General features: G+C 38.6%; 2 protein-coding genes across 5 annotated transcripts in view; both read left to right on the top strand.

Moving 5' to 3' along the window:
* LOC107708636 (zinc finger RNA-binding protein-like) overlaps nt 1–13,288 on the top strand; it is a 16,939-nt gene extending 3,651 nt beyond the window's left edge. The window contains exons 3-20 of one of the 3 annotated variants that reach the window (XM_016512916.1): nt 524–668; nt 1,005–1,229; nt 1,538–1,779; nt 1,921–2,121; nt 2,406–2,527; nt 2,579–2,709; nt 2,863–3,056; nt 3,150–3,269; nt 3,379–3,524; nt 3,605–3,770; nt 4,640–4,851; nt 4,934–5,084; nt 5,479–5,620; nt 8,180–8,277; nt 9,126–9,221; nt 10,859–10,970; nt 11,886–11,983; nt 12,163–13,288. In XM_016512916.1, coding sequence (XP_016368402.1) covers nt 524–668; nt 1,005–1,229; nt 1,538–1,779; nt 1,921–2,121; nt 2,406–2,527; nt 2,579–2,709; nt 2,863–3,056; nt 3,150–3,269; nt 3,379–3,524; nt 3,605–3,770; nt 4,640–4,851; nt 4,934–5,084; nt 5,479–5,620; nt 8,180–8,277; nt 9,126–9,221; nt 10,859–10,970; nt 11,886–11,983; nt 12,163–12,345 — 2,784 coding nt within the window. In that variant the 3' untranslated portion in view covers nt 12,346–13,288. Of the gene's footprint in view, nt 1–523; nt 669–1,004; nt 1,230–1,537; nt 1,780–1,920; nt 2,122–2,405; nt 2,710–2,862; nt 3,057–3,149; nt 3,270–3,378; nt 3,525–3,604; nt 3,771–4,639; nt 4,852–4,933; nt 5,085–5,478; nt 5,621–8,179; nt 8,278–9,125; nt 9,222–10,858; nt 10,971–11,885; nt 11,984–12,162 lie in introns of those variants that run through there. The other 2 variants (XM_016512915.1, XM_016512917.1) reach the window with 2 other exon arrangements.
* A 988-nt stretch (nt 13,289–14,276) lies between these two features.
* The window catches only part of mtmr12 (myotubularin related protein 12), a 15,015-nt gene continuing 5,405 nt past the window's right edge, over nt 14,277–23,886 (top strand). For both annotated transcript variants that reach the window (XR_001636381.1, XM_016512913.1), the window contains exons 1-13: nt 14,277–14,525; nt 16,957–17,014; nt 17,356–17,495; nt 19,730–19,802; nt 19,946–20,082; nt 20,179–20,266; nt 20,896–21,019; nt 21,465–21,534; nt 21,696–21,793; nt 22,172–22,296; nt 22,388–22,466; nt 22,582–22,652; nt 22,944–23,113. Coding sequence is in view for 1 of the 2 variants with exons in the window: in XM_016512913.1 (XP_016368399.1) it covers nt 14,457–14,525; nt 16,957–17,014; nt 17,356–17,495; nt 19,730–19,802; nt 19,946–20,082; nt 20,179–20,266; nt 20,896–21,019; nt 21,465–21,534; nt 21,696–21,793; nt 22,172–22,296; nt 22,388–22,466; nt 22,582–22,652; nt 22,944–23,113 (1,302 nt within the window). In the remaining variant the exon portion in view is untranslated. The remainder of the gene's footprint in view (nt 14,526–16,956; nt 17,015–17,355; nt 17,496–19,729; nt 19,803–19,945; nt 20,083–20,178; nt 20,267–20,895; nt 21,020–21,464; nt 21,535–21,695; nt 21,794–22,171; nt 22,297–22,387; nt 22,467–22,581; nt 22,653–22,943; nt 23,114–23,886) is intronic.

The following is a 23,886-nucleotide window of genomic DNA, read 5'->3' as shown; positions in this document are numbered from 1 at the left end:
GTGCTAAAAAAAAAAACAACAACAACATTGCATGCTGCTTCTGCGTCAGACTGATGCTGGCTGGACCGGATTTACCGCAAGTTTTCAAAATCGCGATAATCAAACTCAGCTGGCCAATCAGAGCAGACTGCACTTGTCAAAGGAGGGGGCTTTGTTGAAAACGACGCGTTTGAGAGAGACGGGGCATAGAGGACCTACAATAATGTACAGTATTTGAAAAATAATGTGTTTTTTGAACATTAAAGCATGTCAACATATTCTGTTACACCAAATACACAAAATAATGATCTTTAAAATGGCATCATATGACCCCTTTAAAATGTTAATATTTTAATGTATTTTTGATAACATAAATGCAGCTTTGGTAAGCATTAAAGACTTTTTCAAAAACATGAAATCTTACTGACCTCAAGATTTTGTATATAGGTGGATCTTTCTGTGCTTTTGCATTCTCAATTTTAAGAGAGTCAGATCCATGTCCAATGTTTAAGAAAAGACACAAACCCTCTGTTTACTGTTGTAGGACTCCTATTCATATGTGCGGTCCACAGCTCCAGCTGTAGCGTATGACAGTAAACAATACTACCAGCAACCTGTGGCAACACCTGCTGTGGCCGCTGCAGCAGCCCAGCCACAACCCACGGTGGCCGAATCCTACTATCAGACAGGTATGCTTGACACATCTTGCCATTTAAATGGGAAGAAATATTCTGCAATAAATTATCAATGCATGTACATTTCCATAAAATTCTCTAGTATTGCTTTTTTTTTTTTTTTTTACCAAATGTGAAAGGCCTTAGTTAACATTTGATTTAATTTATTTTATGAAGTTCATTTTAATTTTTTTAAAATTGAAAATCAAATCAAATTAGATTTGACCTATTCCAGTATTTTGAAGAAATGCAATTTGAGGGCACAGAATTAAATCCGTAATCCTCTTCAGGTCACCCTTTAAATGATCTGTAATGTTCTGTACAACTTTGTTTTACTCCTCCTCCCATTAGCACCTAAAACTGGATACAGCCAAGGCGCCACTCCGTACACCCAGACCCAACAAACGCGTCAGGTTACAGCCATAAAGCCAGCCACCCCCAGACCTGCCACCTCAACCTTCTCCATTTACCCAGTGTCCTCTGCTGTACAGCCGGTCGCTGCTGCGGCGGCTGCCTCTGTAGTCCCGTCATACTCTCAGAGTCCCACCTACAGCACCAATGCAGTCACATACTCTGGTAAGAACAACATTTGCAGATTTTCTCAGTTGAATTCTCAAAACGCTGATGTGATATTGTGAAATGCACGCTGAGCCCCAGAGACACTAAGCTCTCGTTTAAAGGTAGTTGAGTAGTGTGCTTGAGCAGAATTGGACAGAAGGCAAGTGAAATGTTTTTTCTAGTAATAATACTGAACCAAACCATTGAGCTTGGCATTGCTAGTGTCATGCTCTACCAATTGAGCTACAGGCTTAAAGATTTACAGTACAGTCCTGTCAATCTCCATCTGTACTGTGGCCAATGATTGCTCATCTCTGTATATTCAGGAACGTCATACTCTGGCTATGAAGCTGCAGTGTATTCGGCTGCCTCCTCCTACTATCAGCAGCAACAACAACAGCAGCAGAAACAGGCGGCCGTCGCCGCAGCAGCCACTGCCGCATGGACTGGCAGCACTTTTACCAAGAAAACTCCCTTGCAGAACAAAACATTCAAACCTAAACTGCCCCCTAAACCACCACAGATACACTACTGTGATGTCTGCAAGATCAGCTGTGCTGGACCCCAGGTATTTTATTTTAATGTATTTATTGCTGTTTGTGTATCATGTGAAACTGATGGCCCATACACTAGTGTTTACCTGATACTCATAACAAATGGTCAGGTGAACTTGCATGACTTGTTGCACATGTCTTCTCTTTTATTACAGACCTATAAGGAGCATCTGGAGGGTCAAAAGCACAAAAAGAAGGAAGCCGCACTGAAACTGTCACAGAGCAGCAGTAGCAGCAGTGGAGGCGGGAGCTCCACCCGCGGCACACAGAATCAGCTACGCTGTGAGCTCTGTGACGTCTCCTGTACTGGAGCCGATGCCTATGCCGCACACATCAGAGGAGCCAAACACCAGAAGGTACATGACTCTCTCTCTGATCTCGGCACATAATAATCTGCTTTCAGCAGCACTGTTTTTGAATGCGTATGATTCTGGCTCTTCGTTGTAGAGAGGGCCTCTTAGGGACTATCTGTTACATTATGCAGCAGAAAGTTGTTTGAAGGGGTATGGATGCCACAGCATTACAACTTGCCATTACATTATCGAGTATGCTTGTAACAAGTCAAAATGTGATGTTCATAGCAGTGGGTAAGATGTTGATTTAAATGCGCCTAGCATCTAATTGCATTCTTTTTCTATAGGTTGTGAAATTGCATACCAAACTAGGAAAGCCGATACCATCCACAGAGCCCAGTGTTGTTTCCCAGTCCTCCACCTCCAGTACAGCTGCTCCCAATAAAACTGCCAACTCCAACATCAACAGCTCCACAAGCACATCATCCAACCTCTCTGCTTCCTCTGTTTCTGCCTCTTACTTAAAATCTGGCAGCATGGTCAACAACATGGCAGCTTCAGCTTTACAGGGCAAGAGCCCAGTGCCCAACAGTGTCTCGGTCAACAGCACCTCTGTCAACAAGGTCAACACACCCAAAATCAACTTTGTTGGTATGTCTTGCTGAATCAATGTTATTTGTTCTTGGACAGATCCTGTAGAACGTTTTTATTTATTTTAGATTTTTCCTTTTTTAAAATTAGTTTTAATATATAATATAATAAATAACACAGTACAATAATTGATTTGATGCATGAACAAAACAGGTGGAAACAAGTTACAAACCACTGCTGTTAAAAATGATGAAGCCAAGATGGAGGCTGCTAAAGCGGCACAGTCCACCGTCTCTGCACCACCAGCGGACCCAAAGAATGAATTGTCTGACCCTCTGTCACCTCAGTCAGCACTTGCAGCCCTGCAGAGTGATGTTCAGCCCGTCGGACACGACTATGTTGAAGAGGTATGAGAAGACTTTATACAGTACGAAAAAAAAAAGTGCCTGCAGTCATTTTCAAGCTGTGTAACTAAGTGCAAACAATAAAATGCGTTTCAGGTAAGGAATGATGAAGGAAAGGTTATCCGATTCCACTGCAAACTGTGTGAATGCAGTTTCAATGACCCGAATGCCAAAGAAATGCATTTGAAAGGAAGGAGACATCGACTGCAGTATAAGGTTAGTAGGTGATTGTTGTTCACGGTGGTTCTTTTATGATGAATGCAGAAGAATCAAAATCGTTGTGCTGTTATGTCAGTGTAGCTGATTGTATTTTCTGCCATTGTAGAAAAAGGTGAACCCAGATCTCCAGGTTGAAGTGAAGCCTAGCATCCGAGCCAGGAAGATCCAAGAGGAAAAGATGAGGAAGCAGATGCAAAAGGAAGAGTATTGGAGAAGACGTGAAGAAGAGGAGCGCTGGAGGATGGAGATGAGGTGTGATGCTTTTTCTCCACCAATATATAATTATCTACACACGAGTATTTTGAGGTCCTATATATTGTGATTGTTCTCAGGCGCTATGAAGAGGACATGTATTGGCGACGTATGGAGGAAGAGCAGCACCACTGGGATGAAAGGCACAGAATGCCTGATGGAGGTTATCCACAGGGTCCACCTGGACCTCCTGGTCTGCTTGGAGTGAGGCCTGGGATGCCCATTCCTCAACCACAAGGACCAGTGGTGAGTCCTGAGAACTACTGCTGTGAAAACACTGCTGAATTTGCCAAAATATGTGATTTGTGTTTGAGGTACACTACCATTTAAAACGTTTGAAACCAGTAAGATATTTATTGAAAAATAAGGGTGCATTACATTGATCAAAAGTGAAAGTAGAGACTTGTTAAAAAAGAAAAATAAATTCACTTTCTGTTCCTCCTAGAAATCACAATTTTGTTTCCAAAATAATATTTAATGGCACAGCAGTTTTTAACATTGATAATAAGAATTTTTTTGAGCACAAAATCAGCATATTGTTGTGACACTGAAAACTGGAATAATGCCTGCTGAAAATGACAGGAATTACATTAATGGCTGCTTTGCCATTACAGGAAAAAATTTTTTTTTTAGAACATATTAAAATAGAAAAGTTCTTTCTTTTTGTAATATTTCACAACATTGCAGCTTTTACTATATTTTTGATCAAATAAAAGCATCCTTGGTGAGCATGAGAGACTTGGTCGACTAGTTGGCTGCAAGTAAATAAGATATGGTATGTTTTTGGTAAGAATTGACTATGAAGGTCTACACTGATTTGATTTATTTTTAGTTATTAGTAAAGGCTTGTAGGAGATTGCTAAGTCATTACTTAAATGAATTTTGATTGTGTTGTACAACAGTACGGTTGGTTGCTTTGCAAAAAAAAAAAAGGCAAAATTACATGCATTTACAAAAAGATGTGAGTTTACTGGAATATCAGGGTTTTTTTTTTTGTTTTTTTTTCTCTCCTGTGATTTATTAAAATTTGTATTGAAAATTGTCAGTTCTCACTTCCATATCAACTCCTGAATAGTTTATCACAACTGGTTCATAACATCTAGTTTTTGTTGCAGCCTCCACGTCGCCCTGATTCCTCAGATGATCGTTATGTGATGACCAAACATGCAGCTATTTACCCTTCTGAGGATGAGCTCCAGGCCATCCAGAAGATTGTATCAATCACGGAGCGAGCACTTAAGCTCGTCTCTGACATCATCACAGACCAAGATGCAAGTGCGAAGGGCAAAGAAGAGGACAAAGAAAAGAAAGAGCCTCCCAAAGACAGGTGGGAGAAGAGTGCACTAATGTTTCTCAAAGCAGAGAGAAAGAAAAGGGCCAAGCAATACATGATCTCTTGTGCATTGCAGAGTGTTGAAAGGAGTGATGCGTGTAGGCGTTCTCGCCAAAGGGCTGCTTCTGCGAGGAGACAAAAATGTCAACCTGGTCCTCCTTTGTTCTGAGAAGCCAACCAAGAATCTGCTAACGAGCATTGTGGAACATCTCCCCAAACAGCTTACGGTACTGGCTCAATGCAGTGCAAACTGCAATAATATTAGATCATCACACAGATTTTCCTTTTAAATTTTACTTATAATATTTTTTAAATGCTTTTTCAGCAGTGATGTCCAATCCTGCTCTGGGAGGACTGCTGTCCTGCAGAGTTTAGATCCAACTCTAATAAAACACACCTGAACCAGCTGGTCAATGTCTTCAGGATGGTTGTAAACGTCCAGACAGGTGTGTTGGGACAGGTTGGAGCTAAACTCTAAGACATTAGCCCTCCAGGAACCGGATTGGACGCCACTGCTTTTCTGGGTGTAGAATAACTGCACCGTTTCTTACTGTGGGTCAGGATTTGCTGGATCTCAAGTAGATGGTTGTAACTTTTTCTGCTAACCCGTGTGTTTGTCAGATGGTAACTACGGAGAAATATGAGGTAAAAGGCTCCATCCAAGAGGCTGCCATTATCCTTACCTCCTCCGCTGAGCCCAAGATGCAGGTGACCATCACCCTCACCTCGCCTGTCATCCGAGAGGAAAACACCCGGGATGGAGGTTGGAAAAGAATTGCTCACATTAACCGACTACCTATCAGATTAATATTTCATGCTGATTTTGACAACCTAAAGAGCCCATCTGTTGGCACTGTGGAGATGGTGCTAGAAGTTAATGATATCAGAATTGTTTTTACCTTTTTGACTTGAGAGCATTTATTTTGGGAAAATATGAAAGCGGAAAAAATTAAACCTGGTATGTGCTTGAGCTTGGCCGTACATGAGATTTGACCTACACCGTTTTCCTTTTGAAAGTTACACCACTGAGGTAAAGTGCCTCTTTCTATCTTCATTTACACTGAAATTATTTCGTATGAAGTCTGTAATGTGTTCACACTGTAAAAGGGTTGAAGCCAGTTCAAGTGGCTTTAAGTTGCTTTATAGCCGAGTTCAACACTACCAGGTTTTATCCAACCATCTCAGATGGCAGCAGTGGTGCTCCGGGTCTTCTCTTTGTAACACTTCTCCAGTGCTCTTGAAGCTCTCCCCAAAACAAGCATGATACGTGTTTGCATTGTGTAAGTCTAGTTAGTCCCGGGTAAGATTCATTTTTGTTTCCTGTGTTCAAGGGGGATTGTGTCCTATGCAGAACCAAATAATTGTATTCTTTCCCAGGGGGTCATAGAGTTTGGTCAGAGGTATTATGTATTATTCTGTGCAAAAAACCCAAACAAACGTAAACTTAATTCTTGATGAGAAATGGTTGAGTTGGGTCTGACACCTTAGGAGTAGTTGGAATGCCTACCATGTCCCCACAGGAAACAAATCTTATATTTGTCTGGTGGTGAGAAGGTTCACCATTCTGAGGTCCCCTGCTCCAAAATGAAAGTGCTCCCCTGAGAGAAGCAGTCGAATAGAGATTGACAGATGGTGAAATTTGGCATTCAAACAATGCTACTTTTAATTTCTTCAGTTGTAAAAATGCATTAAGCAACAAAAAACCAAATTTCCCCAAATAATAGTGTAATCATATCAATAACCCGTTTGTCTTTTTATATCTTTACAACGAATAGTTTTAGTTGGTAAGAAGCCACTGAAATGGTGGAATCCTAAATACAGGCTTTGCGGCCATGCCACCATTCCTGTTTGGCTCCTTAGGGGAGTATCGGTCAGCTTTTGGGAGGAAGGCTTTGATAGAGGAATCTTTGGTTGGACCTGGGGTTTACAGCCTTCAGTATACATTGAGATATGGGGGTTCTCCAAACCCGATCATGACAGGTATGCATGCAGTGATGTCCTAATCCTCTTGCTGGGAGCTTCATATTTTCTTGCCAGCACGCATTGCTGCCTTCATGTGTCCAAAGCTTTTCAAGTCCAGCCCAAAGCCTCCTTGCATTTTCAGCAAATTGTCTCCCATCTGAGGCTACGTCTACCAGCTCCGGAAGGATTTTTGACCAAGGTCCCCCTCCTGAATACCTTCAAACACTTTGCCACACCTACCATTGCCATGCAACTGTAGTGGGTCACTACAAATACTCATTCAACTGTAAACATTGCACATCTCCCTTGATATCCCTGTTTTGCATCATCATGATTTATACATCTGGTACCATTTGCAGCCCATCATTATCTTTCCAATGTTTCTGGGTCAGTACATTGACTCCTTTGAGGATTTCTTTGAAACACAAAGTATTTATTACATTTATTATCTCAAACTTCACTTATGTAGACACTGGAATCCACAATTTGTTTTTGCCCTAAGCAAAAGAAAATGATTTTATCCTCAAATGTGAAGTCAACTGGTTCAGCAGGAATTGTACACTTTGGAAATATATTAAAATTAGATTTGTCATAACATTCCACATATCCAACATAGCAAATACTAGAAAACTAGAGCTACTGTTTCTGGATTTTATTAGTTTTGAAAAATACAAATCATTAATTTATTCTAAAGGGTTTTTTTTTTCTACTGCAAGACAACAAGATCATACGTAATTGGCAAAATGGCACAGTTTAAAAGTTTTCTGAACTAATGTGTTTGAATACCTGTGTGATATGATGGATATATATGGATTGTGATAGTATGACTAGTCTGCTGGCTTTTAGCACTGGAAAATCGTATATTGTCGTATTCCAAGCAATTTCAAATGGTGGATTGCAGAGCATTAATGCGACAGGCCGTAACTGATAGTCTTTATCAAGACAAATTAGTAATTACAAGAAGTGTCATGCTCACTATATGCAGAGTACCAAAAAAAATCACGAGTGCATTTCCAACTTCAATTATGAAATCCTACATCACTATGCCATATTCTCAGTATTTTTTTTGTCTTGTATCCCGGACAAAGGCCTTTATTTTTAACTCCGGACTCATTCGTCCCTATCCTATTTCTCTCAGCACGACACCACAGACTAAATAGAAGTGCACCAAATGGCAAGTGTAGCTGTTAAGATCTGAAAGATTCTGCATATGGGGCGAAATGTGAGATGCATATACATTTTGAAAGCGAGCAGTGATCGGGAAAAGACTGGTATGTGTGGCAATGTGTTCTTGGCAGTCTCTCTGACCTGGTCAAACACCCGTTCCTCACCACCATTTGACAATTCGATCCATTTTTAGATGTAACCTCGAGTATAAAGAAAGACCCAGCGGACGTCTTGGACAGGCAAATATGCCTTGACGCTCTGGCTGCCCTACGCCACGCTAAGTGGTTCCAGGTTTGGAACATCATTTTACTTTCTTCTTGTAGCCTTATGAGATGTATTCCTTTTTATTTGTTCATTTAAGTTGTTTAGTCTTTTTGTTTTTAAATTTTAAACCTCAAAGTTGATGTTTGGGAGGAAAAAGTGATACAAGGATGCAGTATATAATTTGGAGATGATGGTACTAATTTTTTTTTGCATTCTGTTTTTGTATATATGAGCTAATCTGATCATAAAAAATTAAGCATCCTTGCATACATGTGATTTATTCATAAGTTTGTTTAAATACATAGCATGTAAAATGATTCCATAAGGCTGCAGAATACCTTTGCATAAAGTGTCATCAATAAGAGCTTTCATGTTGAGCGTTTCTTTGTTTGTTTGTTTTTTTTTTTGTTTTTTTCTCCTTTAATGATTTTTTTTTTCTTGGGGATAGGGATTGAGAGGAAAGGAATATCTGATTAGTTTACTGTGTTGTTGCCATCTCTGCAAATACACAGGCAAAGTAAAGCAGATTTCCTTGACTGCTTCAGTTCCTATGCAACTACTCTTGCAAACTGATCTTTTGTAAAAAATGAAAGTATATGTTTGTGAAGTATCTGACAACTGCGGTCAGGGTTTACAAGATTACCAGGGAGCCATTCCAAGTGAATCTTGCAAACTTTTGAACTCTTGTACTAATGGTGAGGTAAAATACTGCTGGAAATGGCAGCTTAAGAAAGCCAATTGACCCAGCTATTTTTAAACCAATTATAAGCTTCCATTGTGAACAGTAGTGTTGCACCTCTTTCTGAACTCCGCCATGTATGACTGTATGTTTTAGCTCTTGTGCATTAACTAATCTTTACTTCACTGCACTGAAGGCTAGGGCTAATGGACTCCAGTCATGTGTGATTGTCATTCGAATACTGCGTGACCTTTGTCAGCGAGTACCAACCTGGTCTGCCTTTCCTAGCTGGGTGAGTAAAAAGACCAGTGACGAGCCTAGTATATGAAAATGCTAAGTTGCTGTCAAGTCACATTAGATGGCATTAACACAATGCATAGATCTGCTGTTGACATGAGTAGATTATTACCAAGCAAGAAGTTTTCATGAGCCCGATTTGGACGGTAATTTTTTCTCATGGGGACGTAAACTATTTTTTTTTTTTTTTTTTTTTTTTTTGTTTTTTTTTTTTTTTTTTTTTTTTTTTTTTTTTTTTTTTTTTTTTTTTTAAATTGGCGTCTGAATCCAGAATGTCTGTTTTTCTCCCACCATCCACATAAAAATCTCCGGCCGAAATACCTACTGTTTTTTGAGAAAAACCAAGGTTGTGTTGTAATTTAATTGCAATCTGAATCCACATCTCTAACTTTACAAGAAGAAATCGATTCAAAATTCACCGTTAAATCCCTTTTGACCATTGCCAAACGCCGTATGGTAACTGTTGCACTTTGCCGTACTTTGCATGCATATTTATTACTGAAATTCTGGATAGTATTTACAAGGACAATATTTCATAACTGCTCCACCACAGCGAGTGGGAGCTGTTAAGAACTAAAAGAAGAACAAGAACAGCATGTAAACATTTGAAATGGGTCAATATTATGGCAGCAACAGGCATGCAATATAATTTTAAAATATGTATTATATATTTATTATATACAATTGTATACATGTATATAAATTATGTACATAAACCAAGCAGCTTTGTTTACCTTATTTAAATAAGTGGTTGCATTAACTTATTTCTGCTAATCTCTGCGATTTTAATACATTTTGAGAGAGAAAATGCAAGACAGAAAACCATTTAAACTATAGTGCATCTTTTTCTATTTGTAAACGGTAGATTTAAGTAATCAAATAATAAATAGGATATTATTTAATATGAATTTATTCTTATTATTCCCAGCGTATGACATTTTATTTACAGCAGTCGACAATCATGCAACTGGCCACGTGAGCAGTGCGTTCCCGGGTTCGTAGGATCACAGAGCTCGCTTCTCCACTATGAATAAATCGCCATATGAATCTATGGTTTTTATCACTGAGGTGCCATGTAAATGTATTTATACAGACGTTCACATGAAATAATTACCGTCTGAATAGGGCTATGGATTGATTTTGTGTTCCCTTAAAAGGCCCACCAGGCACTTTTCATGTTCCTTTCCACTTGGCAGCCATCTTGATAACATCCCTGAGTAGTTGTTTTGTAGTGATACACAAGTACAGCTCCTTTCTGTTTTACTCCGGATTAGCTTGTTAAGCTTGCTTTTCTATAACGTCAAATAGCCAATAAAAGCTGACAAAAGTATGAGGCTTTTCCTACAGTTGAGTTCCAGATATTTTAGGGCATTTTTTTTCTTCTTTTTTTTTCCTTCCATTTAATTTTTCTCCTGTCATACTGTCCTTGGAGTAGCTTAATTACTTCTAACTTAAAGTTAGCTTCCTTTACACTGTTGCTATAAAGGTTTTAAAGCACAATCACCATTTCAGTCCTGCTTAAACAATTTCATCATCCTTCAGTCTTGATCTAATAAGTAAACCGTTTAAAATGCCATTATAGTAGCAAGTGTTGTTTGATACTGTAAATTAAGTTACTGTGTGTACTTTAAGGCTATGGAGCTGCTGGTGGAGAAGGCCATCAGCAGTGCCTCTGGACCAATGAGCCCAGGAGATGCTCTGCGAAGAGTCTTTGAATGCATTTCCTCAGGCATTCTGCTGTCTGGTAAGATGGGGCACTCTGATATTGTCTTAATACAATTCCCATAAAATGTGTCTTGATTCTGAGGTGTCTGTAGACCTACTGTAATGTGCATTAGTAATCTAGCTTTTATGTTGGCATAGTGAAAAAAAACTGAATTCCTAAATTTGTCTTTTTTTTTGTGAATGTAAACCATTTTAATGGTGTGAATTACTAAGAGTTGTCTTTTTAATTTGCTAACAACTTTTTATTGTTGCATAAAAATTCAACTTGAAAATCTAGATCTGGGGTCTCCAACCCTGCTCCTGCAGATCCTGCAAATTTCAGCTCCAACCCCAGCTCGCAAACACGCCTGAAGCTGTTAATCAAGCTATTCAGAGATGCTTGATAATGACAGGCAGGTGTGTTTGATTGGGGTTGGAACTGAAGTCTGCAGGACGGTAGCTCTCCAGGAGCAGGATTGGAGACCCCTGATCTAGATACTCATAGGCCCTGTCCACACGAACGCGGTTATTTTTAAAACCGCAGCTTTTTCTACACGGTTAGGCCGTTCGTCCACACGCAAACACAGCACCAGTTCACTGAAACCGAACATTTTTGAAAACGCCTGCCAGGGTGAAGATTTTCAAAAACTCCGGTTGCAGTGTTATCGTGTAGACAGCGAAACCGGAGTTTTTGGCTTGTGATGTCGGAGCCTGCATTGTTATCTCCGCCTACTAGAGACTTTTTCAGGATTCTGATTGGCCAACATGGCTTTACGGTTGAGATTATATCGCCACCTGTTGGTTTGGCATGCTCTTGACAGTGCTTCATAGCATGCGTTTGCGTTTTCATGTGGACGGAGATTTTTTTTTTAAGACGGTAGAAGGAAAAAACTCTTTTATAAAAATACGTGTGGACATGGCCTAATACTCTTTTGTGCTTTTCTGTGTAATGCAGGTGCTCCAGGATTGATAGACCCCTGTGAGAAGAATCCAACAGATACACTGGCTACCATGGAAGAGCAGCAGAGAGAGGACATTATGTCAAGCGCTCAGGTAATGTACAGTAACTGCTTGAGGAATGTTTGCAGTGCTTGAAATGTCCTGCAGTGATTCCATTTAAAACTATTTCAAAATGTTTTCAATAATTGCAAAATTATGCATGCCATTTTTATAGCCTCATATTAATCGAGAGAGGTAAATGTAAATCGATTAAATTTCTCCTTTCTCCACAGTTTGCCTTGAGGCTGCTGGCGTTCCGTCAGATTCACAAGGTTCTGGGTATGGATCCCTTGCCCCAGATGAACTCGCGCTTCAACGTACGGAATAACCGCAAGAGGCGTCGCGACAACAGTGACGGGACCGATGGATTCGAAGCTGAAGGGAAGAAGGACAAGAAGGACTACGAGGGGTTCTGAAGTGCACCACAGTACAACTAGCCCTGCTCTCCCTGCACCCGTTTCAAATCCTGTTCATTCCAGGAATACAAAATGTTGTTTCTGTTGACCTCTGTGCATGATGATTACTACTCATTAATGTTTCTAAGAGCTGGTAAAGACCTATTGATGGCCACTTGGGGAAATGCCAAGGCTTAATTTCCTTGACACATAGACTGTGGTCCATCTCATTTATTTAGTCTGGTGTCTCTGCATAAAGATTTGAGATGTGCACAAACCAAGAGAAGTTAAGCCTAAAGTTCATGCTCCATTCAGCACATTGGATGTAATCATTCACCATCTTCAGATTTCTTACGAGTGTCAGACTAGGCATTTGTAGAAGTCTGGGCTGCGTACTTGTGTCAGTATGGAACAGATTCTTTCTTTAAAGTCTATCTTACCCTTCCAGTCACACATGTAAAGTAACTTTGGCAATGGCTTCCTTGGTTTTGCAATAAATTGTTTAGGTGTTTTTGCAGCTTATTTTGTTTAGAGACATTCCTCTTAAAACCACTTGATTGAAGATAAAACGATTAATGCGATGCGTTAGTCCTGTGGTGATGAATGTGATGTTGACTGGATGTGGATTTATACAAGCATGTGTTTTCCATTGCTAGTGCATTCTGAAGGCTGGGTTGGCTTTTAACCATTTGCACATTTGTCAATATCCTTGAAACATCTTCAGATCCTTGTTCCTTCTATATGCTTAATGCAAGTGATGTAAGGCTGCACTTGTCCCAAGTTAGGCTGTAAAGTGTGCTCTGATATTCACAGGCCTCTGTGGTGTAGCTGTATCACATTTCTGAAGACACTGACCATTGAAATCAGACCTGGGCAAAATACCATAAGCATCTATCAATTGTCTCTATAAATTTAATAAGGAATCTTGAGTTACCAGTCCATTTCACATCAGTTATTCACACAAGGAAGTATTCAAGCAGTAAACATTTGTTCTTTAAGGTCAAATACTTTTTTTTTGGTTTGTGTTCCTTTAGAACTAGTAATTGGCCCAGGTCTGCCTGTGTTTTGTGTTCATAATGTTGTAAACCCTAAATGTATCTTTAAATGTGACTGTATGATCTCTAATATACGATCATTTAATAAGCCTGTATCTAATCTTGCAGTAGATCTTCAGAAACAAATGCCTGTATGGTTTTAAAGCACAGGAATGTGTTCTTTTTTTTTCTTTTTTTTAATGTTCTTTGTTTTTATGGATTTTGTTTTACTGATTTATAGATGCATAGTTGCTTGCCCTAATTTTGGTTTCTGATTTGAGTTTGTTGAATATCTATTGAAGAAGATGGGAGGGACACAAGTAAAATATCTGTTGTAACTGCAGATTGATGTAGACTTACCCTTTGATGCTTGTCATTCGATGTCAAGGTACTACTACATTACAATGCCTATAATAAAGACATTTCCAGAATGATTTGTCTCCTTTCTTTCTTTCTTCCTTTCTGTCTTTGTATAACTGAAATAAAGGTAGAGTCATATTCAGTCAGTAGTTTAATTTAATATTATCAAAGAGTATCTTTCGATATTTCAGTATGTGTAATTCACTGATTAAGAGATTCAAGTCCAGTTATTTGTGCATGTTAGTTCTAGATTGCCTCGCAGGTGCTTGATTGTCTTTCCTGTTGTTTATGCTAATGAGGAACTACTTAGTCTGTGCACAAATAAGGGAAAACACTAGACGCGCAACCATAAGGCAAAGAAAATAAACTTCAGAAAGCGCACGTGTAGTCAGTATATAAACGCTTCAGGGCGTAGGCTATTTTCAATACGATTGAATTCAATACTTATTGGTTCGGCAATGAGGAAGCGCATGAGATTGACAGCCGCGCCATCCAATGAGCATTAAGCGACTTGCGCTGACCAGCTCAGAAAACGGGCAGCTCGTCCATAAGAACCAATGATGTCGAACGGGCGCGGTTTGCTGTCTGAGCAGGTCTGCCTTCCAGCCAAAGGAAATCGCGCTTGTGAAAGGAGAGGTGGAGAGTGAGCGAGCAGAGAGGGAGAGGAAAGTTGGGCTGCTCGAGCTCCCCCGGATTTCCACCTGACTGCTCAGGAAGCGGGATACTGGGACAGGCAAAATGTTGAGTTTGGGCAGCGTAGGAGCGAAGTCTACTAAACCGTCATTCGTGTCTTATGTTACACCCGAGGTAAGCGAAAGCTTTCATGCAGCATTATACTTACGTTGTTTTCAAAACAACCCGGAGACACTGAATTGTACTAAAACAGGAGTTGAAAGCGCGGACCGTCATGCGCTGGGCGGGGTTGAGTCCCATGCTGATGCTGACGTTGTTGACTTTATTCAAGTTTTTTTGGGTATGTTTCGTTCACATGGGGAAATGCATTCACAGAGCAGCAGTGTTTTTTCATTCACTTACCTCGAAGTTTGACGAATGAATTTTAGTTTTCTGGACTTGCCAAAAGTAGTTGTGAAGTGTGGTTGTAATCCAGGTTATTGAATGATTTTATGTTTATTGACACGAGTCACGAGTGTCTTCATTTTGCTCGGACATGTGATGCGTTTGAAGTCCATTCACGCATAGGGCGTCCCATTAGAATAGATTTCATGGGTTGTGTCATGACCCATTGATGGCCAATAGAGTTCATGCCTTTATTGTTCATTAAAGAAAGCATGATGGAAAGAATGGTTGTACTCAGTATAGAAACAACGTGAAGATGTAAACCCTCTATTTTCACTGTTTTCCATTTTATTCAAGAAATTAGTGCATTAAAAAAACATTACAAGACCAAAAAAATCATACAGTAGTAGAGATTTAAAGGAAAACTGTCATTATTACCCTTATGTTGTTCAAAACCTGCATGATTTTCCCTATTCTGTGGGGAAGTTATTTCATTTTGTGTAGCTCTGAACAGTAGAGCATGGCGCTCGCAACACCAAGGTCATGGGTTCGATTCCTAGGGAATGTGTGAACCGATTAAATGTATAGCTTGAATGCAAAAGAAGTCACTTTGGATAAAAAAAAGTATCTGCCACATATGGAATGTAAATGTTTTAGGCAGAATGACAGTTTCAGTCGCTGTTAAATTTCATTGTATTAAAAAATACAGTGAAAATGAGTGATGATTGAGGCTGTTGTTCTGCCTAACATCTCCGCCAAGATGGGAAGTTATACCGGTATGAAACAACGTGAGGGTGATAAATTATGATGAGCTGTTCCTTTAAATAAATGCAGAAAGATCTGTGGCCTGGTGCATAAACTACTTAGACTAGTCATAAAAGTTAGTATGTTTTTTTTTTTCTTCAGGACTGGTCATAAATTAAGGTCAATTACATAAAAAAGTACTTTTTTTCTAACTACTAGTTAGTCAAACTTAAGACACAGTCTTAACACGGTGTCAATGTTTATGCAACTGGCCACTGGTCTTCTGTGAAGAGTTCAGCTGATTTCCTCTCTGAAGTTCAGAAACAGGGGGCTTAGTCGGATCTCACAGCATTCTCCCCTCATTTTTGTTGGCTTGATATTAATGAAGACCCGCTGTGATCCATTTTTATGTCTAGCAAAATTAACATAAACGGAAAGACCATGTGTTTTTAATGTCTCAGGTTTCAAAAGCAAATTTTAAGAGAATGTTTTCTCCCCCAGGATGTCATTAGGGAAAGGAGTGTCTCAAATACTTGGGACTGTTTGTGAAGTTTTGGCTGTTGTGTTTTGCAGCTGACCTCATGGTAGCCAGGATGCTTGGTGGCTTCCTTTCCTTTATTTATCCTGTTTGATTCAATGGAACTTCTACAGTTTTTACACATTGCCATTAGTTTATTGATTTTGCTGTTTTCTGCAGCCTCTTTTATCTGTTCGAACCAGTAACAAGGGAAGTAGCCTGATTGTTATTTTAAAGTTGCAAAGCATGCCTTGTGGATATCACAGGGCTTCTGCTAAAATTCATGGGGCCAGAGACACAGTTATTATGGGTAGAGGATCTTAGTGGGCTGAATTTTGCTGTACAGTGCTGATGTTGTTCAATTTATTTTAGTTCTCATTATATTTCTTGTATATTACACTATAATCAAATGTTAAAGGGATTGTTCCACAAAAAATGAAAATTCTGTCATTTACCTATCTGTTGTCATTCCAAACCTGTGACTTTTTTCTTGTCTGTAGAACATAAAGTAAAAGAGGATATTATGAAGATTTCTCAGTGTTTTTTTTTCTTTCTCTCTCCATATAGCGGATGTCACTGGACACCAAAACTGGTTACCACCATTCTTCAAAATATCTTCTTTCGTGTTAAAAATAATAAAGAAAGTCGTACAGGTTTGAAATAACATGAGGATGAGTAATAAATGACAGTGTAGGTTTCTCATACCTACTTATATTCTCATATGTACGATAGCAGCAGTTGGAGTTTTCATTACGGAGCAGATGTCCTGTGGAGGCATCTAGACTTCAAATATTCACTTACTCAGCAGCAGCACACTCAGTGTGTGAAATGTGGCATGATGTGTTTGACATTATATTGCTATATAGTACTTGTGAAAATGTCATTTAGTAAGATATTTTATTAGATAATTAATCACGTTTACAGTTTTTACTTTAATTTTATTGCTTCTGTCTTCTTAAGGAAATAAAATTGGAGAAAGAACCACCAAAGATAGAGAAACATCCCGATTTGCTGCCAGGTAAATACGAAATCCCTTACACAATGTTTTGCTCTCTCAGGTTTTTCTTTGGCTTATTGTAAGTAAATCTTAAATATTTTTTTGTGTGTCACTTGTACCCTGGGTGTAAATTTCAATTCAGACTTTAATAATTGCTCTCTAATTCAGATGGTAGATTCCAAAGATCTCATTTAATGTAATCAGAGTGATTTTGCAGATACAGAAAAGTGGGTAATATACTAAAACACTGTCTGCATTTCTTTAAAGCTCTGCACACCACAAAACTGACCTGGAACAGCAGCCTGGGTTGTTGGCATTGTATTTATTCAAACTAACATGACTGTTATTCTGTTGCTTCTTAGGTGAAGTGGAGTTCTGTAGCGCCAACCCCATTCTCAAATACACTCAAGATGATATGTCCCAGCGTGGCATCTTTGGCACATTGTTCTGCACCAATTTTCGTGTTACATTCATTAGTGATGAGAAATCACAGGAGGAGACGGTAAGGATTGGTGACAGGGCTCAACAAACCCTCCTGTTCTGACACAATCTCATGTGAAAGCAGTACTGTAGTATTTTACTAATTTGTACGAATTTGATTCATACAAAAATGTAAAAAAAAAAAAAAAAAAGAAAGTATGAAGGTCCAACCCTAAACCTAACCCTCAGTGGGACGTAAGCAAAGTGTACAAACACTGATGACATCATACGAATTTGCCACCAATTCACAGAAACGTAAAATTGTTACAAATAGTAAAATTGAGAGTTTGTCTGGTAGACCAAAATAATCAACACATGAACACTGTATTCAGCTACATGGCCATATGTAATGGTAATTGACATCTACAATGCTGTCCCCTAAGAAACCATCTATAATTTGAAATTCAACCAACCAAAGAACCACAGTGTTTATTTTAAACATCATGTACTTCCTGTATGTAGACTGCAGCGTTTTTGTACATGTAGTGTGGTTGAAAAGAAGATCATGTGTGTTAGATGTTCATACAATGGTAGTCTGTCTTAATAATAAGAATGCTATTAATTAGGGTTGTCTATGAATTACATCTTTTATTTTTATTAAAAGTGTCCTGTTTGAAAAGCTCATTTCTCATTCTGTGGGCATGACTAAATGTGTTAAAGGGGTCATATGATGCGATTTCAATTTTTCCTTTCTCTTTGGAGTGTTACAAGCTCTTGGTGCATAAAGAAGATCTGTAAAGTTGCAAACACTAAAGTCTCAAATCCAAAGAGATATTCTTTATAAAAGTTAAGAGTCAGCCACACCTACCTAAAACAGCTCATTCTAACACGCCCCCACATACCTACGTCACGATCTGGGAAGATTTGCATAACGCTGCCCAAATGTTCACGCAAAGAAAGAAGGCGTAACTTTTATTCTCACTGTAGTATTGTTGACGCTGCAGCCATGTCCTGAATACGCTGTGTGCTTCGTTGTGAAAGCGAAACTACTCTGTTTGGTCTTCCAAAAGAGGACGATATCCGCTTCCTCATGCCTGGAGCTGATCTGTGCTGGTCGCTGAGGGACTCTTTTCAAGCTCTGCATAAACACATTTCATTACACCAAATACACAAAATAATGTTCTTTTTAGCAGCATCATATGACCCCTTTAATATTTTTATTTGAACTTGTTTTTATTAGTAATTATGCTAAATGAACACATTAAAATGACACTAAAATAGTTTTGTAGGATTTATTGTGCTAAACAGCTATGCTTAATTGAAACAGAATAGTGATGCATTTCATGCACATGGAAAAAATTGGACCTGAGTGGTAGATTATAGAGAACATTAATGTCTTGAATTACGGAGTTGAATAAAGTTGAATTACTGCATTGAAAATCAGCATATTTAGGTAAATTACAGTGTACAGGAAGAATTTGTTGCTTCGAAATAGCAGATCTGTAATGCTTAATTTATTTTGGCTATAAAATGGCTATGTCGGCTCCTGTATGATAAATAGCTTTTCCTTGTTTGTTAGTCAGGTTTGGATAAACATTTCTTCTTATAAAAATAAATAAATAGAAATAGAGTAAATACAAAAGGTGTGAATACAGTCAATCTTTGTTGGCCTTGAAACACTGGGTGTATTAACTAAAAGAGCGTTTGCCAAACTGCATGCTTGGTAATCTTGCATGAGGAACTGTGCTCTCACTTTAGCTGCCATTTCAGGAACTTGAGTGCCTGACTCACTGGCAGTGAAATTCTGGTGGGAAACCAGTGTGTTAGAGCAGCCTCAGATGGTCAGGTATTCATGAAGTGCCAGGTGCTCTTGTTTTCAGGGTCTTTTTTTTGGCTTGTTGAGGTCTGTATACCAAATAAGATCAGTATATAGGCCTAGATGTTACTAATCTAATCAGTGATCTTAAAAAGCTGCAAAACGTGTTGTTGCTGAAAGCTAAATTTGGTCAGATGTCATTGTTAGTTGGTATCAAGAGGTTTCATAGGCTACTTTCAGACTTATATTTGAGGGTGGTTAACAGGAACTGAAGTGTTTCACACTTGATTTCACAAACAAATTATTGTGTGAAAGCTTGATACAGCACACTGAACAAGGCAACAGTGTCTGGCTTTCCTGTTAGTTATGGTGTGCAGTGTAAAAGCGCACCTTTCACAGATGACTTAGTATTTGTTAATCACTGTCTTTCATAATCATTGCTTACTTTGGTGTTGTCTGCATTGAGAAAGAGGCTGTTGTGTCACTCACCTTTGTTACAGACCAAGACCTTTAAGAACAAACTCTATGGAGAAAATGACATTCCATTAATGTGCGTGGATCACATCTATGGTGGTAATAATTGGTTTTAATTTTTATCATTATTAATGATTATAGATCTGTACAGGTGTAAACAATGAGCAACAATGAGATTTTTCTTGGGAAAGCTTTTTGGTTTGAATGTTTGAGTTCTGAGAAACGTTTCGTTTCTTTTGAAGTTTACGATGAAAAGAAAAAACTGATAACAGGAGGCCTTGTGAAGAACAAATATCCATCCAAAATGATCATTCACTGTAAAGACCTACGAGTCTTTCAGTTCTGTCTGACATTCACCAAGGAGGAAGATGCCAAAAAGGTATTTTTTTTTACACGAGGACTGAAATGTATATGTACAGTACATTGTACAGTGGGTTTCACATCTCCTTGTGCTTTTATTTGCTTGTTCTTTCAGATCTTTCAGGGTATTGCTCACCATTGTTTGGAGGAGAAATCTCTGAAGTGTGTCTTTGCTTTTTCCTATTCAGGGACACCAAGCCCAGGTACAGAGTTATCTTCTTGTAGGGGCTTTCATTGTGTTGTGTTGTGTTGCTGTTGTTACTTTTCAGTTTCACTTGTTGATGTAAATACAGCTGATGTCTGAGTTCTATATTCTTATGTTGTTGATGTGTATATTTAACTGCTTTTGAAATGACATGCCTCCAAATGCAGCAGCAACCAAAACCAGTAATTCACCAAACACATGGAACTGCTTATACAACATAAGGGAAAATATCACCTTGAGAAGTTCATGAAGTCGCACTTAAGCAGAACATGAACTTTGCACACATCTGAAATGCAGCTCTGGTCTTGTAGCACCAACTGCTAAATTCCGATCATAGTCTCTGCAACTGGAATGCAACAGATGGCCGAAAGAACAACAGTCATTATTTCTTTTTAGACATCATAATGTAATTTATTCCTGTGATGCAAAGCAGCAGCCATTACTCCAGTCTTCAGTGTCACATGATCCTTCAGAAATCATTCTAATATGATGATTTGCTTTTTTTTATTATTCTCAATAGTTGTGCTCCTTAATATAATAATGAAGGATAGTTTTACATTTGAAATGCCTTAAACTCTCATTAGTCAACTCTGGAACGACAACAAAAGCCGTTTTTTATGTCTGCAGAAATGCAGAGGAAACGGGAGACAATTCTGTTTGACTCACCAGAGGACTGGACCCAGGAAATGAAACGGACGAGGGCGAACTGTAGACTAGTCACTGAAAACGTGAACTTTGAACTCTCTCAAAGGTACTTTATTAGACACTTCACAGCCAACATCAGCAGCATAAAGTGTTACTATTATTTGAATTACAAGGTGCATGTTCCGTAATGGAATGTGATCTCTAATCTATGTTTATATGTGCTACTGACCTAGATTGTTATAAGAGCCATCCTACGCTGTTTATATTTGGGTAGTTCACAAAAAACCAAACATTATTTTAGGTGATGGAACTACCCACTATTACATTTTAATCCCCTTTTAGCAGTTAAATAGACCTGAAAAATATGCATTTCTAAAAGAACAAATATTCCATGTAGTCTCTGAATTATTATAAGGTAAAATGTATGCATGCATAATAATTATAAAATGGTTGCAAAATGTTTTTTTAAACAGTTTTCAGTGATCTATAGCAAGTCATACATTGTGAAATAAATTTACCTAACAAAAACACTGCTCTGACATTGTCTTTAGATTACCGAAGTACTTTGTCATCCCATCAGCACTAGGGGATTTATTCAGCTACCAAGGAAAGGGATTTCCAGTGAGTAAGAATATTAACCTAATAAGATCTGCATTTAAATCATTTTTATGAATGTTGCTATAATGTTTTTTTTTATTGCAAGGTTGGATTTTGTGTACAAATTGTCATTTGTATAGCTGATTGTAATTGACGTTTGATGCCTGTTATTTTTCTTTTTTTAGATTTGGTGTTGGTCTCATCACAGCGGTTGTGCTCTCTTCAAAGCATCTTTACCGCCTGTGACACAGGAAGATGGGGATTTCCAAAAGCACTTGGACATGTAAAGGAATATTCTGGTTTTTTTTTTACTCTGTTTACTATACTGTTTATTTATCCCATGAGATCAGCCAGTCTGCTGCGATACCTTCATGATTATTTGTGCCCTGAGTTTCTGTGTTTTTATGTGCTGACACTCAAGGCCACTGTTCTTTATCAAAGAACAACATGGCAGAATGTTATCTAGTAGTGTGCTAGACAACGTCAGCATGAACCAATATACTCTCTTTGTGTTTTTCTGCTCTCTGTTCAACTGAAGGACAAAAATAGTTATGTAATATGGTGTCCACAGCAAAAACAGACAAAAAGTAGTATTGTCTTATCTTGACTGTCAGTAGTACCTTCACATTGACAGTTATTTTTTTATTTTATTTTTTTTCAGAATGATAAATGCAGTTGCACATAATTACCTTTACTCTGCAAAAACAGAGGACCTCTCAGAATCACTTCCTACTATCCAAGACATCCAGCAATCATATAACAAGTTCAAACAATTCTTTCTTATCGGTGAGTCACAGAATACACATATATATATTAAATGAAAGGATGGATATTTCGTTTGCAATCACTGAGTAATGTTTCTTTATTTGTCTCTTAGAAAATTCAACTGATTTTTGGTTGTCAGATGTGAAATGGTTCTCTTCCCTTGAAAGTTCAGGATGGCTAGACATTATTAGGTCAGCTTACATTGATAAAATCCTAAATTGTGTGATTTACTATTTGTATTCCTGTTCATAATCATTTCAAGATTCTATGAAACTATTATCAAACTGCATTTAATGTTCACAACAGACAATGTCTCCAAAAAGCAGTAGAGGTGGTTGAATGTCTTGAAAAGGACAACACAAATGTTCTTATAACAGGTAGGTCAAGCATGTTTCAACTAAATTTGACTTTCCAAAGATTCTGGTGCTCCAACATGTTAGCTTCTGGGTTAACCAATAGTGTGAGTTTGGGATGGGACCACACCTGTTTGTCCATGTGTGCTAGGAGTATCTGAGGGAACTGTTCTACTTGGAACCACAAGTAGTGCAGAAACTGCACACCTTATCTTTAAAAATGAAGTACTTTTAAACCTTGATCGATCTACTGTATCCCTTTGCCTTTGAGGGTGCATCCCCTGGTGTTTTGTCTTGATATTGATTGATTTGCAGAGGAAGAGGGAACAGATCTGTGCTGTGTGATCTCCAGTCTGGTTCAGATAATGCTGGACCCTTATTACAGAACACTGATGGGTTTCCAGAGTCTGGTGCAGAAGGAGTGGGTGGCTGGTTGCCATGCCTTCCTGGATCGATGTAATCACCTCCATCAGAAAGACAAGGAGGTAATTATTGCATGCTCGTTCCTGCCTGTTGTTTCTTCAGAGGCTTAGTGGAAATGTTACTGTTTTGTATTTGCCCATTTTCGTTATTCTTCACCTCTGAGAATTACAGGCTATTTTGCAGCCAAAAAAGCAACCTGCAAACCTGTCTTTTATCAGGATGTAAAATCATGTCCTGGAACACGTTTGTCTGGAATAATTGATTCTGATTGGTCAGTCTTGGCATTCTGCAGTCAGATATTTTGTATGAAGACTACTGAACTCTACTGTGACTACTCAGTTCAGCTAATCTGCACTACTATCATGTTTTTAATGGCACGCTGCAGTCTCTTTAAAGGGGTCATATGATGCTGCTAAAAAGAACATTATTTTGTGTATTTGGTGTAATGAAATGTGTTTATGTGGTTTAAAGTTCAAAAAACACATTATTTTCCACATACTGTACATTATTGTTTCTCCTCTATGCCCCGCCTTTTTGAAACGCGTCGATTTTTACAAAGCTCATCGGTCTGAAAAAGTGAGGTGTGCTGTGATTGGCCAGCTATTCAGTGCGTTGTGATTGGCCGAATACCTCAAGCGTGTGATGGAAATGTTACGCCCCTTACCATACTGTTGATGCAGTGTCCGGCTGGAGCGAGGAGACATAAACATTAAAACCCATTACAAACGAGGCATTTGTTGCATCCAGTGGGGACATAATTACTGATTATAATGACTTATACTGTCTTTTTACGCGTTGCCTTGCGTTGCATCGCGCCGCGTAAACAAAACCATGT

The sequence above is a fragment of the Sinocyclocheilus rhinocerous genome, unplaced genomic scaffold (genome assembly GCF_001515625.1).
Source record: "Sinocyclocheilus rhinocerous isolate Xijiao unplaced genomic scaffold, SAMN03320098_v1.1 scaffold1858, whole genome shotgun sequence".
Taxonomy (NCBI): domain Eukaryota; kingdom Metazoa; phylum Chordata; class Actinopteri; order Cypriniformes; family Cyprinidae; genus Sinocyclocheilus; species Sinocyclocheilus rhinocerous.
This window is presented reverse-complemented; position numbering and strand designations above follow the sequence as displayed.